We start from the raw sequence: 19,314 nt of genomic DNA, 5'->3' as shown, positions 1-19,314 counted from the left end.
AGGGTTATAAGGATTTATTAGAAACATAGAGAATAGAGCTTTGTGTTTCAACATGATCATCTCAAGCCTGCATTAAACTGAACTTTATATATTTCTGGCGGGGTTAGCTCTTTTCTCCTGGATTTACCCTCACTGCACTTACGATCAAATGTGAAATACAGATATGCAGGAAACACTGATACCAGGCTGAGATGGACCCTGCTATCACGAGAGTATTGGCAGCCCATGACCAGCAGCTCTTCACTGTAGGCCTTAGTCAGTATGGAAAGTGTTCCTGCTTGGCGGTTGCCCACAGCATCAGATTTTAGCATTAACTGTGGCAGGATTTTGTAGCTTATATATTTTTTGAGAAGCCTGATGGAGATGAAATGTCTAAGAATGATTCTTTGAGTAAGTTCTACCAAATAATTGGTTGAGGTAAATATGTTCCAGTAGACTGACCAACTTTTTTTCTTTTAAGTGTTAGGATTTTAGGTTATTAGTGGGACTTGTCTGGGAATGTAATACTTCGAACCCTGAATGTCAGTGTTTTTAGAGGAAAATGAAATGATCCTAAAATTACCAAGGAGAAGTATGGAGTAGTAAAACCATTGTGAGATTAGTGTTAAAACTGACCCAGTGCTGAGTTACTGGGGGAGCAGGGGCAATGGGATTGAATAATGTAGGCTTTTTTGTACTTTTGTTTTTTACCATGTGAATGTATTACCTAGTCAAAAAAAAGTTTGTTTTAAAATGTAGTTAACAATAAACTACTAAAAATATATCAAGCTAGTTCAGGTTAGTCTATTGTGCATTCAGGTATTAAAAATATTTAATTTTAGGTGCCAGGGATTTAAGGCCCTGGGTACAATTCAGCACTATAGCACCACAAAAAAACCAAAAAACAAACAAACAAAAAAACCAGATTGAATTTCAGTATGACTTAAGATGAGTTGTTAGTGCACTTTGTTCATTTTAATTCATTTATTCTCAAATATGTTAATTCAGACAGTGCTTCTGGAGACCATGGGGACTCTGCCAGTCTTGGTGCCATCAATGCTGCCTACAGTAACTCCTCACTTCCACAGTCCACTGGGCAGTCGGAAGAGCCATTCACCACCTACTTTGATGAGAAGATTGCCATTCCTGAGGAGGAGGTTAGTGACATATTTGGACCAGCACATTATTGCCTGGGGAAAGCGTATGCGTGAAAGATCTACTAGACAACTCATGCTCAACAGCTTCAGATCTAATTTTGCAGCCAGTCTCTAAAGACTGGATTTTTAAATAAATAAACTAATAAGGAATATGAGGACCTGGAACATAGTTGCTAAGTGGTACTGAGGAGCTTTCCCGCCCCCACCCCCAACATGTGACTCTTAATCCTGTTTAGGTAGTGCTTAGGACAAGAGGTACTCATTTTATTGGTCTGATTTTAGAATGAGATGCTAATGGAAAGAGCAGGAAAGGGAAGGGCCCTCACTTTTAGACAAATCACCAGCTTGTTGAAAGGGGATGGATATGATGGAAGTGAAACTTGAACCCATTAATACTAACCCTTCTTGTGAAGCTGATATTGATGATTCATATGTGATTCAATAACAGATAAATCAGTTTGAGCTCCTTTCCTCTCTTGTGTAGTATTCTTGTTTTAGCTTTCGTAAACTCTGGGCATTCACGGGACCTGGCTTTCTTATGAGCATTGCCTATCTGGATCCAGGAAACATTGAATCTGATTTGCAGTCTGGAGCAGTAGCTGGATTTAAGGTGAACATCTAGACTTATCCCTGCCCTTTGAAACACAAAATACACCTTTTATCCTCTCCTCTTCCCTGTCAATTGGCTAGCAGCTTCAAGGGTTATGTGCAGATACAGTTGATCCTTGAACAACGATTGAACTGCTTGTATGGGTCTACTTGTATGTGGATTCTCTTTTTTGAGATTTTTGACAATTCGAAAAAACTCAGGGATGAATTGTATAACTTAGAAATATCGAAAAATGAAGAAAATGTTAGGTATGTCATGAATGCATAAAATATATGTAGATAATGTATTTTATCTACACAAAAATAAAATACCAGATGGGAAATATATACAAATCTGTTATAAAAAGTTAAATTTATTTAGAACTTACACAGTCCATACATGCTGCTATGCACAGTTGATGGACATGCAAGGAAATGTCAGGATGTGGTATTAAAATCATAACTACATAAAATTAATTACATGCTTCTGCAATAATTTTGTAGCCACCTGCTTTTGCTATTGTGTTGAACTGAAGTGTTGTGAGTTTCCACCTGACATTGCTGTGTGACTGATCATCTTTGTATGAGCAGTTCATCTTTCTAATGAATTGTGAATTATAGTAAAAAGTGATTTGTTGAAGTTCTCATGCATTTTTCACCATCTATAATCCTTATGCAAGATATGTATTAACTGCTTATGTTATCAGTGAGGCTTGCAGTCAACAGGAAGTAGTTAAGTTTAGTAGTTTAGTGTTTGGGGAGTCAAAGGAATATGAATTTTCCTCGACACTGGGGATTGGTAAACTCTACTTCATTGGGAGTGACACTTAGTGTAAAAAGTATTTTCCATCTGGTCTTTTATTTTATCCATGTAGTGTTCTTGAACAAAGGATAAACTGCAGTGAGAGAAACAGAGGCTCAAAAAGGGACATGGTGTTGAGCAGGTCAAGTTTAGGACCTGATATGGAACACAGGGCATTTGATGCTTGACTGGACTTTTCCCAGTATGTAGTGTTTCCCTTTTACAGTGTCAAAGCCAAACAAAAAACTGCAGTTGTCTAATGAATATTTTGGGGATTTTTGTTCTTAGCTGCTGTGGGTCCTTCTGTTGGCCACCATTGTGGGCCTGTTGCTCCAGCGCCTTGCAGCTAGACTGGGAGTGGTCACTGGGCTACATCTTGCTGAAGTGTGTCATCGTCAGTATCCCAAGGTGAGCAGTGTGCTATCCTATCTGTGTCTCACCCATATGGGAATCTGTGTATTTCGCAATGTATGTGTACCCATTGTATATTGAAACGCTGGAGGACTTGAATTGGAAGTATTAAGGGAATCTATACTGCCCCTCTTGTTGCCAAGCCATGTTTTTCCCCATCTTCAAAATCTAACATAAAGTTCACTTGTTCCCAGAATGTTAGAAATTCTCCTTGAGTAAACCATTTACTCTACTTTCTGGCATCTAGCAATGCTCAGCCCTGAAGGAGAGGGGTGCTCTCACCAAGTACTCTATGTTGCTTCATCAGTTTTCATTATTTGATTCTTTTTTGTTTACTTTGCCATCACTTTGAAAGAGGTAAGTTTTTTTCCTTTTACTACAAGCATATGTGGTATTATTTTTGTTAAGTATTTTTAAATTTATTGTCACTCCAGGAGTTATATTGCTTTTGCAGTTTCCTTTAGGTTATTTTGAGCCCTTCTTACTGTGTCTAAGGCAAGAATGCACATGTGTCTGGAAGACCTTTTTTTCCTTTCTTTTCTTTTTTTGCATTGCTGGTGATGAAACTCGGAGTCTCGGAAACTCGGAACACTATGCAAGTGTTCTACATCTGAGCTACGTTTCCCAGTCTTGGAAGACATTTTTAATTTACCTTCATCTTTAGATAAGATACTGACCCACTTCTCATGTGTCCTTAAAGTTTAAGCTCTTTTTGTGGCTACGGACATAAAGTACTCTTACCTGTTTTTCAAAAAAACCTTTGGGCCAAGAGCAGTGGTGTATACCTGTAATCCCAGCTACTCAGGATTGAAGCAGGAAGAGTGCAACTTTGAAGCCATTCTTGGCAAATTAATGAGAATCTGTCTCAAAATGAAAAATAAGTAGCTCTATTTTTAGTCAGAGAGGTGTGAAGGGAGGGGAGAGGGAGTCTGGGGGTGGGAAGGATAGTAGAATGAATCTAACATTATTACTCTACGTGCTCATATGATTACATGACCAGTGTGATTCTACATCACGTACAACCAGAAGATTGAGAAGTTATACTCTATTTATATATGATGTATCAAAATGCATTCTACTGTCACGTTTAACTAATTAGAACAAATTTTTAAAATTTTTTCAAAAGAAGAAAAACAAGAATGGTTGGTGATATAGCTCAGTGGTAAAGAGCCCTGGGTCAATCTCCAGTGCTATAAAAACAAAAATAAAACAACCTTGGTAATTTATAATTTCTTCTAGCTTTTCTTTCTTCATATGAAAGTGGTTTTTTTTGTTTGTTTGTTTCATCAAGACAGCATAAATTAATTTTTCAGTTGCCATGTGTGTTATAATTACTTTCGAAATGACACTCCCCAACCTTTTCATATTTGTTTTGTTACTCCAGCTATGGTCAGAATAGGTGTTTTCTTTTGCAGTCATTTTCTTTTCTCTGCTGACCTCTATATTGACCATATTGACTTACTTATTCTTCCCTAAAACTTTTTAGAATTATTTTTAGCCTAGAAATTAAGTGAAATTAGTAAATAGAATTCCATTCCTCTTGAATGGGAAGGAAGAAGAAAAAAGTAAGATCAGTTGCAACAATGACATTGGTTCACAGAGTTCACAACCTGGAAGCACATTTTTCTTTTCCATCTGGGGGCCACACTGCAGTGTGATACACTGAATGGGGCCAGATTCTGATGGTTCCTCTTCAGTCTAGAGGCTCTTAAAGGATTGTCTGTGGTAATTCTTTAGACTAGACTAGAACTACAGAAAAAGTTCTTAGAAATGAATAATCAAAACCACATCTTTCACTCTTGGCTGTGTAGGTCCCACGAATCATCCTGTGGCTGATGGTGGAGTTGGCTATCATTGGCTCAGATATGCAGGAAGTCATTGGCTCAGCCATTGCCATCAATCTCCTGTCTGTGGGAAGGTGAGGGGGTTTCCCCTAGAAAGTTAACAGTGTTTTGCTGGATTTCAAAGTAAAGGTAAAAATGAAAACCCAACTCATTTTCAATTTTCAAGATTCAGCTGAAATATTTTTACTTCTGTGGAGCCTTTCTGGAACCACCTTCCTCTCTCCCAGCAGTCTTCCCTTCCCATGGTGGGTTATACATACTTCTATTATAGAGTGTGTGGTATTTTGTATTGCAGTTGTTTATTTGTTTGTCAGCTTATCCCACTAGATAGTGAGCTCATAGAAGATAAGACCTTCACTTTTCAGATTCCTGACCAAAACATCTGATTCAGTAGACATGAATGAATATACTTAGGTCGTGCTATGATCCTCAACTATCCAAGGCCTGGCTCCCTGCCACTCTCCCTCCTCCCCTACATCCCAGCTTCTGCCAAGTGTTGTGTATCAGTGGGAGGGAAGTGTTTTTTAATGTTTCTCCCCCTTAATCTCCATTTCTCATCTCTAACCTAGGGTTCCCTTGTGGGGTGGAGTTCTCATCACCATCGCAGATACTTTTGTTTTTCTCTTTTTGGATAAATACGGTAAGGCAAGTGGGAATAGGGGTGGCACTCAAAGGAACCACTTTCCATCCCATGACCTCTGGGGAAGTGCCTTCTATGAGCTCACTGCCGCATTTCCCCTTTAGGCTTGCGGAAGCTAGAAGCATTTTTTGGCTTTCTCATCACTATTATGGCCCTCACATTTGGATATGAGGCAAGTGTTGCATGCTGTTCATGAGTTTTTTGAAACAAGTTTTTTTTTGTGTTTTGTCTTTCACTGTAAAAGACATTAACAATGCTAGGATGATTTAATGGTATTGCATGTTTCAACAAAAAGCCAGTTTAGCCCTGGGCTATTTTGAAGGAATGTAATCTATAGCCAAGATCTGTGTGCAGGAAGGCCTGCAGAGATTCCTAGTTCGAAATGACTAGATGCTCTAGGACATTCCAGAATAGACGCCCTAGTGCCCCGTTGGCCATCCTGACAGTAGAACAATTTTGGAGAGAATAAGGGAGGGATTTGCATGATTATTCTTGGTTGCTAACTGAAAATAGTTCTGTTTTTGCTCATTTAGGCTTATATTAATTTCAGCTTGAACTTTCTTTGTAAAGAAAGTTAATGAATTATAGGTGATACAGTGAATGTTTCTTGGTTTTTGCCTGAACCAAACACTCCTAGAAATCAGTACCATTATTTGCAGTACTAGCACTTTTCTGTGTCTAGTCATAAATTGGTTTCTGCTTACTGGCCTGGCTAAACTTTATATCTAATCTATGAGTTGATTATGCAGTTTGCCCAAGGTTTCCAAGAAAAATGCTGAATCAGGGAAAAGGATGTATGAGGAATTTTTATGAATGAGACTTTGACTATACACTATGCCAGAAATATGTGATTTTTAAATGAATTAAGTGAACAGAAGCATGATAAGTGTTAATAATCAAGAATTGAATTTCTAGAGAATCTATTCTTGAATTCTCTGACCCCCTTGTAGTAAGCCCCCTTTGTTGCTTGGTATTTATGTGTGTTTGTTTTGTGCTGGGAATCCAGGGCCTTGCACATGTAGTTAAGAGTGTTGTGCTCATTCACTTCCCATCTTTTTTTGGTTTTGTTTTGTTTTTTGAAGGAGATAGGTCTCACTATATTGCCCAAGCTGGTTTCTAATTTCTGAACTAAACTAATCCTTCTGCCTCAACCTCCCAAATATCTTGGAACTGAGGCATGTACCAGTGTTTCCAGCTATTGCTTAGTGTTTTGAGGATCTGTATCCTTTGCTGTCTTTGATGATTATTGTAGAAGATGATGTAAGGAATAAAGGATGCCAAGGACTCCCTAGTACTGTTAACCTCCTGTCTCATGTTTTGTAAAGGCTAATAATTGTTATGCTGATATGTAGTATGTTACAGTGAAACCCAACCAGAGCCAGGTACTCAAGGGCATGTTCGTGCCGTCTTGTTCTGGCTGTCAGACCCCACAGATTGAACAGGCTGTGGGCATCGTGGGAGCTGTCATCATGCCACACAATATGTACCTACATTCTGCTTTAGTCAAGGTGAGCAAAAGCCCTTATCTCATAGCCCATGTAACTAGTTCATGAGATCTTTTCCTTTAATTGCAAGGGACAAAACTTAACTGTCAACTCATAGAATCCTAAAGGAGCAAGATATTTTCCAAGGCTGGAAGTTTATAAACTATATGTGCTTGGGCTGTGTTTTATCAGCAATTTGAAGAGGGATTAGTGACCCCACAGAGAAGCTGGGACTGATCTTAATCATAAAGACCTGAATGTGCACCAAGCCTCTTGTGTTTAAATCTCTAGGGCCTGAGTGACCTTGTGGTCAGCAGTAAAGTTGCCCAACCTTACTTTATTATGCAGTTAGTCTTATGCAGTCTTTTGCTGGACAATTTCAGAGACTTTTATAAGTCAGGTTGTATACCTTTAAGACCAAAATCAGCTTGTTTTTGTAGGTTGGTGGACCTTCCAGCTATAATATTGGAGAGTCAAATAGTCTTTAGTCACTGGTCCCTATTTGTACAGTGCTCTCCAAGGGAATGAAGGTCTTAATTGCTTAGTGAACTAGGATGTAGGTGAGGGCTGGGTCTCCCCCATTTCATGTAGTCAGTTGTTTGCCCTCTGAATCTCTCAGCTGACATTTCAGGACTGATATCCAAAGTCCTGAAGTGCTACCAAGAAACTTGTTTCCGACTGCTGCTGTTCTCTCCCTAGTCTAGACAGGTAAACCGGGCCAATAAGCAGGAAGTCCGAGAAGCCAACAAGTACTTTTTCATTGAATCCTGCATTGCCCTCTTTGTTTCCTTCATCATCAATGTCTTTGTCGTCTCAGTCTTTGCTGAAGCATTTTTTGGGAAAACCAACGAGCAGGTGGTGAGTGAACCTGGGTCAGGGGAGGTCTTGAGCATTAGGGTAAATGCAGATTGGAGTTGGGGTAGAGAAATAACACATTGACTCTGACTGCCTGTGTAGTTTTTTTTTTAAATATAGTTGTTGATGAACCTTTTTATTTTTATTTATTTTTAAGTGGTGCTGAAGATCCAACTTAGTGCCTCACACATGCTAAGCAAGCGACCTATCACTGAGCCACACCACCAGCCCCACACCCCCACCTTTTTTTTGTTGTTGTTGTTTTGCCATGCTAGGGATTGAACCTAGGGCCTTGTGCTTGTGAGGCAAGTACTCTACCAACTGAGCTATATTCTCTGCCCCTGACTTTTTAAAAAAAAAAAATTTTTTTTTAGTGTTAGTGGACATTTATTTTTGTATTTATTTATTTATTTATTTATGTGAGGTGCTGAGAATCAAACCCAGTACCTCACATATGCCAGGCAAGCAACCCTAGGGCCTTGTGCTTGTGAGGCAAGTACTCTACCAGCTGAGCTATATTTCCTGCCCCTGACTTTTTTTTAAAAAAAAAATTTTTTTTTAGTGTTATTGGACATTTATTTTTGTATTTATTTATTTATTTATTTATGTGAGGTGCTGAGAATCAAACCCAGTACCTCACATATGCCAGGCAAGCAAACCCAGGCCCCATGTCTATGTAGTTTTAATCCTAATTTATTTCCTGCCACCAGGATCTCTGACCACTGACTCTGCTTTGACTAAGGGCTTCCTGTCCTGGGTTTTCTTTCATGTTTGAAGCCTTCTTAAGGGCCTTTCTTCTAGTTCTCATTTAAAAGGCCCCAGTGTTTGTGTATTGCCATATCTGCTCTAACTCAGTGAAGACTTTAATGATGTACCCTCTGAAAGTGTGGAATGTGGAAATATTATGGAGGAGGATCCCAAGTAAAAGTGCTGCCTATTTGTGCCCTTCCCCCATTACCACCTGCATCCAGAGTTTTCCTCCAGCTGCCTCTATTTAAAAAAAATTTGTTTTAGTTGTAGGTGGACACAATCTATCTATCTATCTATCTATCTATCTATCTATCTATCTATCTATTTATATGTGGTACTGAGGAGCCAACCCAGTTCCTCATACATGCTAGGTAAGCACTCTACCACTGAGCTACAACCAAGCCCTCTAACTGCTGCCTTTTTATTTTTCCCCAAATATTTTTAGTTGTAGACGGATACAATACCTTTATTTTATTTCTTTATTTTTATGTGGTGCTGAGGATCCAACCCAGTGCCTCATACATGTGAGTCAGGCACTCTTACCACTGAGCCACAATCCCAGCCCTCCAACTGCCTCTTGAGAGGACATGTATGTGACGTGTTAGAGAGCTCTTCTCATCTGGTCCTGGCCTATAAAGTAAAAGCTGCTCTTAAACGTTTTTGGGTTCTAGGTTGATGTGTGTAAAAATAGCAGCAGTCCCCATGCTGGCCTCTTCCCTGAAGATAACTCAACTCTGGCTGTGGACATCTACAAAGGGGTAAGCCTGTGGAGGTTATAAATTTTTTTCTTGGCTCAATCTTCTTAGCATATTATCTGGTTTAGTGACTTCACTTCAGTTCTGAGCAGGTTTGTCTCCTCTGGAGTGTCATTTATTTCAAAGGTCCAGATGCCAGGCAGGCATTTTGGATTACAAGGGAGGGACTAGAGAATCAGTTGAAAAACGGACTATACACCAGCTGTTCCCAAACTCACAGTGACAGTACATTCTTTTATAGGATGTTAACTGGGGTGACCAAAAAGAAAAATGTATCCAGGCATGGTGGCACATGCCTATAATCACAGTGACCTGGGAGGCTAAGACAGGAGGATTGCAAGGTTAGCTTGGGCAACTTAGAGACACCCTATCTTAAAATAAAAGGCACTGTGGATATTGCTCAGTGGTGGAGCGCCCTGGGTCCAATCCCCAGTACAGTTTAAAAAACAGGAAAAAAGAAATGTTGTTAATAAAGTTTTATTTATAGGGAATTTGACCTTCCAAGAGTTGAATATATAGTATCATCTCCCAAATTTATTTGACCTGTTGTTCCTGCACTTCTGTCATTTACTGGAATAGTGTGTTGAAGAGAACAGTTTGGGAAATATGTTTAGACTTAGGTTTTTTCAGTATTTAAGATGGTAGTTGGAGATCAAGACTTTAGGCACTTAGAGAAGTGAAGGGACTAGGCTGAGGAATGAAGGAGCGTCCAGAAGTGTTGAGATTGAAAACCTCTAGAATCAGATCAAGACCTGAGCCTAGCTTCTGGGACAGTGCGTGGCCTAGTAGCTATTGTAGGTGCCTCTTGGCAAAGAGGGAGAAATATCACAGGGAAATGGTGTTTTAGGTGTCGTCTAAGCAGATGACTGACACAGGCGTATCTTCTCCCTTGCCTGTCCCAGGGCGTTGTGCTGGGATGTTACTTCGGGCCTGCTGCGCTCTACATCTGGGCAGTGGGGATCTTGGCTGCCGGACAGAGCTCCACCATGACGGGAACCTATTCTGGTCAGTTTGTCATGGAGGTATGTGCTGGTGTTGAATAGTGGGAGATGACGGAGTCCTTAGATATTTCTTGGTGCCTTCTAAGGTCTCTCCAGAATCCCCTTTTTCTTCCTGGTCCAGCCTGTCATTCTGCTCCTGTGTTTTCTTTCAGGGATTCCTGAACCTAAAATGGTCACGTTTTGCCCGAGTGATTCTGACACGCTCTATTGCTATCATCCCCACTCTGCTTGTTGCTGTCTTCCAAGATGTGGAGCATCTAACGGGGATGAATGACTTCCTGAATGTTCTGCAGAGCTTACAGGTGAGCAGGGTCTGGGGAAGCTCATCCCATGTCGTCAGATAGCCTTAAGTACTGCCCTGCTGTAGTAAGCCTGGTGCTGGGTTTTGCAGGGAAATGGAGATGAAGAAAGAGGCCTGGGTCTTAGTATACAGGAAATGTGTATGAAATATTGCCATCCATATAGGTTTTAGGAATCGTTTTGTTTTTTAATCCTCATGAGTGAGAATTATGAACTATATACTTACATACAGAACATGAAGTTGTAGTTCATTAATCCAGCAAGCATTAAATGAACTGTGGGACATGGTGCTAGTCCTATGTAGGTTAGTAAGAAAAGTCAGATGCAGTATTTGTAGAGACGCTTAGATCATCATTGATGCTAGGTTAATGACATTTTGACAGATTTCAACAATTCTTGAAGCATGTAGGGCTGATAGGTATAACTATTCTCATGAAGTAGGTGAGACCTGGTTTATATTTTATTTGCACTAACTGTGCTATTCTCTTTTCCAGCTTCCTTTTGCCCTCATACCCATTCTCACATTCACAAGCTTGCGGCCAGTAATGAATGATTTTTCCAATGGAATGTGAGTGTACTCATCCTACTTCTTGGATGGGGATGCTGATCTGTGGGGGAAGGGCATATTCATTCAATATTCCATTCAGAAATTAGTCATATAGAGGAACTGTACACTTCAAGAGGTGATTGCTAGCTGCTTCCTCTTTGGCTTAGAAAATGTGCTTATAAATATAATAAAGGCAAGAAAGCCCATTTTTTAGTTTAGTTCTTAGGGCTTTAACTTCAACTTTAGCCACTAAAGTTTTAAAATTCCATGTTAAGGACTGGGGTTGTGGCTCAGTGGTAGAGTGTTTGAGTATCATGCATGAGGTATTGGTTTTGATCCTCAGTACCACATAAAATAAATAAATTAAATAAAGGTATTGTGTCCCTCTGCAACTAAAAAAATTTTTTTTAAGTTTTTAAAATTCTGTGTTAAATGATCTTAGTGAATAAGGCATAAGTTAATGCCTTTTATATACACCATAAATGGATATGGGATATTTGAAGTGACTTGTTGCATTTCAAGAGACTCTCTTGAAATGGCTCTTTGCATTTCTTTCTTTTTTTTAAATATTTTTTAGTCATCAGTACATTTTTATTTTATTTATTTATTTATATACAGTACTGAGAATCAACCCCAGTTCCTCACACATTCAAGGCAAGCGCTCTACCACTGAACTACAACCCCCGCCGGGCTCTTTGCATTTCTCAGTCTTATTATTTTTCTAGGGTCTTAAATATTAGGGATTACATAATAGTATTTTTTTCCTTCCTTCTTCCTATAAATGTCTGACTGCCTTATTTAAATGAATCTGGGACATATTAAGAAGCGTTTTTCAGTTCCTTTTGCAGTGCCTCTAACTCTTGTCCTGTTTACCCCTCAAGATGCCATTTCCTTTTCTGTCTGTGGCCAGATTGAACCGTTCCACCAGTGACTGTGCTGATTCTTTCACAGAGGCTGGAGGATCGCCGGTGGGATCTTGGTCCTTATTGTGTCTTCCATCAACATGTACTTTGTAGTGGTTTATGTCCAGGAACTGGGGCACATGGTGTTGTATGTCGTGGCGGCTGTGATCAGTGTGGCTTATCTGGGGTTTGTGTTCTACTTGGTAAGTACAGTCTGGATGAGGCAGGGACACAGGTATCTGGGATGGTAGAAGTGGAGCTACCTGACACTCAGAAATGAATGGACCCAAAGAGCACATGGCAGTCTGCCTCCTGGTTATCAAGGTAGTTTGTATGGAACTGTTAATCAGCTGTTTATATTTCTAATCATGTCATTTACTTTGGTTCCTAAGGTGTGGCATTTTCTCTTTCTGTCACTTGTTTATGGTCTTCCTTCTTAATTTTTAACAAGATAGCATAGTATGTTTGAGTAACTGAAAAAAGGGTAGCAGTATAGAGAACAGGATTGAAGAAGGGGACAGAGCAGTGAGTTTAGAGCCCTGGGGTGGGATACAGATGGCTTCACAGCTTGCACAGCTCTACTACTTACTAGCTATTTAAGAAAGTAAGTAAATAGTATTCAGTCTTTGGATTCCTAGAGTCATCTGAAAAGTCCTGGTTATAAAACTATAGCAACAATGCAAAAGGAATGCAAAATTATTTTGTACCCAAATTATCCAAAAAATTTTTAAAGTCTAAATTCTATAAAAATGATAATATTGGTTGTTTTAGGAACATGGAATTATATATTCTGTTTTCCTGATCTTCTTTAACATTGCTAATATTAGTGAAAATTGCTATAGTTATAGCAACAACAAAAAATCCACCTCCCTATTTTAAACAGATGTTTCTGAAAAACACAAGGGTTGAGGATAAGAAGCAGCAGGATTTATGCCATTTCTTCTACAGAGATAGTTAAAAATGGAGGCTGGAGATGTGCTATTGATCTCTAGAACATTAATGTGGTCTTCATGTCAGTGTCTGCCACAGGTTAGGTATCTGATTAAGAAAATAACTTTAGTGAGTATTGAAAAAGTGCATCTTGGATTGATATATCCCTTTTCTTTCCCTTCCCAACAAACCTCAAATGAGGATTATTCTGACCTTAGATCTAGGAAATCTAAGTCAGTGACTATGTCCTTGACTGCAGTTGCTTTGAAAATTTGCTTAGCAGTCAGGGGAATCCTTTCTTCATACAAATTGTATATAAAGCTGCTGTCCTTGTATATGAAGTTGTCTGTCCTTGGTCAACCTGAGACTAGTGTGACTGTTGGAGTTCCATTTTCCGATGTGAAGATTTTTGCTGTTTATCTCCAAAATAGGAACTTTACAGAGAAGCTCAGAAGACTATGCCATTAATCTCTGTCAGTTATTCTCCCCATTTCTTATGATGGGGAGTTGCAGGGGATTGAAGAAAAGTGGTCATCAGGGTTAGAGAAATAAGCCACAGACAGAGCAGCAGGAACAGAGAACTCAGTATTTAAAATAGCAGGATATACTTCTTGAGGAAGGCAGACTCCAGGATGTTTTGAAGGGGCATGGGGCTGGGAGAGTTAATTGAGCAATCCTTCGTTGTGGAAATGCCCAAGATGGGCAAATATGGATGTTTAAGGAAGGGATCAGGTTGCATCTGAGCAGGGCCTTAGGAGCAGTCATGCGGGCTGAGAGGGCTTTTCACAGAGCCTGGTGAATGATGACTGTGTTTTATCTTCTAGGGTTGGCAATGTTTGATTGCACTGGGCATGTCCTTCCTGGACTGTGGTCACACGGTAAGCATCTCTAAAGTTCTGCTGACTGAAGAAGCCACCAGTGACTATACTAAGTAAACACTGGATCGGTCTGTCTGTCTTCTGCAGGAAGCCATCAGAGCCAGTGTGTTTCTATGGTTTACTGTGTGAACATAGCCATAAGTATGTGCTGTTGCACAGACTCAAATTCTGGTTGTGGAAGCGCTTTATTTCATGTTCATTTGAAAGATGGAGTTTTTTTTTTTTTGTTGATGTTGTTGTTTGTTCATTTCCCTTTCTGACCTTCTACCTTAGACCTAACAAATGGATTAGGTAGGGTCTTCAAAAAGCTAATATTTGCTGCTGTCATTCCAACACTATAAATTCTTAAGTAGTTGCCCAAGAGCCAGCTTATTTTAACCTTTTAAAGGCAAATTCTGCATGCATGATTCTTAACCAGGCTGTATATTTTTAAAAGGTTAGAAAATGTAGTATTACTTTTCATAATACCAAGTACAGACGTGGTAATTATGTAAGTTTTGTTTATAAGAAGATAATGGATTTGAGAGACTAAGAAATACTTTTACATATCCTTTCAATTATTTTGGTTATAAAAATCTCAACTAGTGATTTCATCCATATGAAATATAAAATTGAGCTCTGCCTCTGACAGACTCAAGATTCTTTTAACTTTTTTCCACTTTAAATTTCTCAGCAGAAGTTCAGTGGGGTGGGAATGTGTAACGAAGGTTAAAAAATGAACAAACAGCAAAACCCATCTGTCCTTGGTGGTTACTAATCACGTCTGAAGGTTTTTCTCAGAGACTGAAAAGTTACCAGAATTTTCGTGGGAGTCTGAGGTTCATAACACCTTGTTACCACAGAGCTTTCCTGATGTTTACTCTTGAACACATGTAGTTACAAAAACATCACCTTCCTCCTCCAAGAGGGGGGTGATAGAAAAAGATGGTAGCTTTTATAAATTGACTTTCTCATGAGACTTTGGGGGTGGGGAGAGAAGACTCAGAAGGGAAAGAAGAACCATCGCTTTATTCCTGAAAGACACCTCTTGCCCAAATCGTGTTTTTCTGATGCAACACTCAGCTGCATGTCCAAGATGTCTTGCAAAGCAGTCTCAGGAGCTGTGGACCTAACCGTTCCAAAGCACGCTCTCCCAGCAAGTCAATAGGTGTCACTGTGGTTCCAAGTTCCCTCAGCATGGTGGCACCAGGCTACCTCTCTACAGCAGTTCCCTCAGAGGGGAAACTGAGACCACATGGTGGAGCTCTGGAGTTAGAGGAAATGGGTGTCTTCAGCATGGAGCTGCTGTTCTTTCAGCCACTTCTGACATTTTTACATGTGGAGCCTGAGGCTGCATGATTCTGTCAGATCAAATCACACTTGTCTGTTGGAAATCAATAAGCGAAAGTGTTCTGAGGCCATAGTCTGGTGAGGATGGTAATGGGAATGGCATGGAAGGACTTCTCATTTTTGGAACTTTCCTTCTGGAGTCCCAGTTGATTGACATTCTCTGTTCTTCTGAGCCTGCAAAGGATTATTACTGATATTTTGCACATAGTCAAAAGCACAGTCTTTTATGAGGCATTAGGGGTAAAGTACTATGTTTCACTGATCGTTCATTTTTCTTTGCCCCTGAAGTAATGCAGTACAGAATCACAGATGACCATTCCCCTGTTCCTTCTCACACCCGCCCCTGACCCCCATTATTCTCCAAACTGCTCCTAAAGGTATTCTGACATATCAAGATCTGACATGTTAAGGTATTATTTGGCTGCAGTTAATAAAATCCAAGATGACTTTAAAAAAGTTATTCCTTGTAAAGGTTCTGTAGTTTGTTGGGGTTGTGGCTCAGTGGTAGAGCACTTGCCTAGCATGCATGAGGCACTGGGTTTGATTCTCAGCATAACATACAAAAACTAAATAAACAAAATAAAGGTATTGTGTCCATCTACAACTGAAAATGTTAAACAACGACAACCAAAAAGGTTGTATAGTAACATTTGCCTTTGCCCTGGGCCTGGTAGGTCCAATTAGTCTCAAATTTACATTTAGGAACACAGGCAAAAACTAATAGTGTTAATTTAGAAGTTCTATTTATGACTTAACAGTTTAATTGCATTTTATAATGCTATGATTATACAGTGCTATTATTTTACAGTGTCAGAACCTGTCTTATTTCATTCTGTCCTCATAGAGAGAAGGTATACTTCAGCTAGTACTCTGAGTGTTATAACCAATGTGTAGACATTTAAGTCCTTTAATGCCAGCACATACATTTTTGGCAGTAGGTTTTTGTGAAATGTGTACGGATATACAATTGTACTTTTTGCAAAGTGGTCTTTATTGTCCTTAAATGTGACTTAAATGTCCATAAACAAATAATTTGTACTGCTACAATATGCTGGAAATTAACAGGGCCTGGGGAAAGAGTTTAAGTTTGGCTCCTGTGAGTTCCTAAGGAACTAGTGATGTTAGAAGTGTTAAAAGCAAACTTTTAGTGCCCATTTAACAATATGTGAACTTGATTTGTAATTAAAAAAATTTTTCCTTTTCCAGTTTGGTTTCCTGGTTATTGGTTTTTTGTTTTTTTGTTTTATCTTGAATACTTTATCAGTGATGTCTCAATAACTTTGATTTAGAAATACTGAAATACTAGTTACCATCTGGAATGACACACTAAGCCCATATTGTTAGTGCTTCTCTGTTTGAAGGGATAGAGACATAAATGACTTTAGTCATCAGAAGGTGGAGGTTAAAACTGGCACAGGAACACATGTCTGTAATCCCAGCAACTCAAGAGGTTGAAACAGTAGAACTACAAATTTAAGACCAGCCTTGGCAATTGATTAAGACATGTCTCAAAATAAAAATATAAAAGTGCTATGGATATAACTAGTGGTAGGGCACAGTTGGGTTTAATCTCCATTACTGAAAAAACAACAACAACAAAAAAGATGACTGACTAGTTTTTACCAAGACATTAATTTCTGTTTACACATCTAGACAGTTTGGGTATAGCTAAAAGTCACACCTTTACCATGTTTAAACTTGAAATTTAATCCTGCCTTTCTATCTATAAAGTAAATATTTGTTTATCTTTACTCTTGATTCACCATTTAGGTAGTCTTACATTCTATATTTGCTGCCCATAAAAATTAGTATATGAAGAAAGAAACCAAAATTAGATTAGAAACAAGTGAGAGGGCTGGGGATGTGACTTAGTGGTAGAGCGTCTGCCTGGCATGTAGGAGGCTTGTGTTTGATCACCACCATCACACACACACACACACACACACACACACACACAAAAAAAAAAAAAAAAAAAAAAAAGAAAGAAAGAAAAAAAGAAAAATGAGAACTGGATAGTCAAATGAAATGTGGTAGTGCATATGTATAATTTCAGCTACTCAGGAGGCTAAGGCAGGAGGATTGCAAGTTTGAGGCCAACATGGGCAACTTAGTGAGACCCTGTCTCAAAATAAAAATTTAAAAAGGGCTCAGGGCATAGCTCTGTGGTAGAATGTCCCTTGGTTTAATCTCAGTACCACGCAAAATGTACATTTTGGTAGGTCTGATATAAATGGAAATATTGGCACTTTTCCTTAAAAACAAAGACAGAGCTCAGGCACAACAAACTACCAACCCTGTCCCCAGACATATAATGGGAAAATCTAAGCACTGATTTGTCCCAAGGGTGTCATTAGAACTTCATTTTTCCTTTGTGTTTACAGCTTTCCCTGCCTTTCTGCAGGAGTTGAATACCCTAAGTAATCCTGTAGAATTTCTCCATGTTGGCTTCCTCCACTTAGTTCTCTTCTTTGTTTTGGTTTATTCAGAACTAAATAGGATGCAAAACAATTTAAGAATGTCCCAATTTGAGACATTTCCTCTAACTCTGCCCTTTGGAATGCTTTCTGTTCCTTCATTGTTAGGATGAGTGAATCTAAGTATTGTCAGCCTTTCCCAGCACCTTAGCTTATGAATATAAGAGTGACTAAATTATTACTATGTGCTAGTTATGATCTGAGCATTTGTGTTGTCTCATTTAACTTTATAACAAAAAGGATTAACTTCTATATAGATGAGGCAAATGAAAAGCCAGAAGTAACTCACCTGCATGGCATTATTAATAAATAGGCAGTGGACAGTTTCTCTTCTAATGTCAGAGCCCACATGTTCATCCTCAAACCATCTTGTATAATATATAGTGCACTATTCATGCTGGATTAAGACACCAACAAATCAAATCATTTGCCTGATACTCTGATCAGTGCTCGATTTAGATGATTTAGATCAGAAGTTGCAAACTGGTAGACTTTGTGCTAAATTTTAAGATATAAGTTAGAATGCTTTTGGATAGGCTTGGAAAATGGGCAGGGCCTTCTATGATCCTTTACTGGTAATAGCTAAGATCTAATAATAGGTTTATTCATTCATGTTACCTGTCACCAAAACCATTTTAGCCTGTTCCTGTGACACTTAACCCCATTTCTCAATGTCTCATAACTACATGACAATCTTCAGTGAAGGAGTTCTGTCTACTAAAGGGATACACTGTATAGTATTGTTGAATTAATAATGCAACCCCTGCTTACTCCCTAATGAGGAAGCCTACCATCTTTGCACACTTGGGAAAGGCTTCAATGAATTGTCAGTGTGTCTGACAAGCTATTAGTTAATAAAACTTTTAGTTAATAAAACTTGTGATATAAAGCACTAAAGTGAAGAAGCAAGCTGGTCTGAAGAGCTGTTTTCCTATCCTAAGGCCAGGGTCATTCAGCATCTTCCTAGCCCACTAATTGAGAATGGTTCAGTGTTTGGCACTATCAGTACATGTCCTCTTCACACCATCATTGCAATGACACCTGTGAGGTTATACAGGGCAATTGGTAATGTGAAATTTGTGTATATTTGTTAAAATAGAGTAGTATGAGGAAGTATATTCCATCCTTGGCATTTTCCAACACTTATTTCTATTTTACAAATCAGTAGAATAAGTTTCCAGAAGGATACTTTACATGCCTAATATCATAGGAAGAGATAGAGTTGACTTGATGTCAACTCCAGTGCCTTTTCCTCTACACTATAATAGCAATAATTCTTTCAATTTATAGTCTGAATTCTGCATTTAACTTACAGGCTGTTGGTACCAAGGGGCAGTGATGTTCCTGAAGTCCTAAGTAACAACAGAAGGGCTAAAATGAGACTCAGTGACTATCTCAAGTTATATTCAGGGCATCTTGGTTAATTTCACAATCTAGCTATCATGAATTGAGCTGCTATGAACACTGATGTGGCTGCATCACTGTAGAATGCTGATTTTAAGTCTTCTGGGTATAAACCCAGGAGTGGGATGCTGGGTCAAATGGTGGGTCCTTTTCCAAGTTTTCTGAGGAATCTCCATACTGTTTTCCAGAGTGGTGCACCAATTTGCAACTCCACCAGCAATGTATGAGTGTCCCTTTTTCCCCACATCCATGCCAACACTTACTATTGCTTGTGTTCTTGATAA

The 19,314-nt window shown here is 39.0% G+C and overlaps 1 protein-coding gene across 2 annotated transcripts in view; it reads left to right on the top strand.

Moving 5' to 3' along the window:
- The window catches only part of LOC306660992 (natural resistance-associated macrophage protein 2), a 38,876-nt gene that overhangs the window by 13,190 nt on the left and 6,372 nt on the right, over positions 1-19,314 (top strand). For both annotated transcript variants that reach the window (XM_079139788.1, XM_079139789.1), the window contains exons 3-16: positions 988-1,136; positions 1,621-1,746; positions 2,815-2,934; positions 4,749-4,855; positions 5,351-5,421; positions 5,526-5,593; positions 6,774-6,929; positions 7,605-7,763; positions 9,182-9,268; positions 10,168-10,287; positions 10,419-10,568; positions 11,061-11,134; positions 12,065-12,218; positions 13,770-13,823. In XM_079139788.1, the coding sequence (XP_078995914.1) occupies positions 988-1,136; positions 1,621-1,746; positions 2,815-2,934; positions 4,749-4,855; positions 5,351-5,421; positions 5,526-5,593; positions 6,774-6,929; positions 7,605-7,763; positions 9,182-9,268; positions 10,168-10,287; positions 10,419-10,568; positions 11,061-11,134; positions 12,065-12,218; positions 13,770-13,823 (1,595 nt within the window). The remainder of the gene's footprint in view (positions 1-987; positions 1,137-1,620; positions 1,747-2,814; positions 2,935-4,748; positions 4,856-5,350; positions 5,422-5,525; positions 5,594-6,773; positions 6,930-7,604; positions 7,764-9,181; positions 9,269-10,167; positions 10,288-10,418; positions 10,569-11,060; positions 11,135-12,064; positions 12,219-13,769; positions 13,824-19,314) is intronic.

The sequence above is a fragment of the Sciurus vulgaris genome, assembly GCF_902686455.1.
Source record: "Sciurus vulgaris genome assembly, chromosome: 5".
Classification (NCBI taxonomy): Eukaryota; Metazoa; Chordata; class Mammalia; order Rodentia; family Sciuridae; genus Sciurus; species Sciurus vulgaris.
This window is presented reverse-complemented; position numbering and strand designations above follow the sequence as displayed.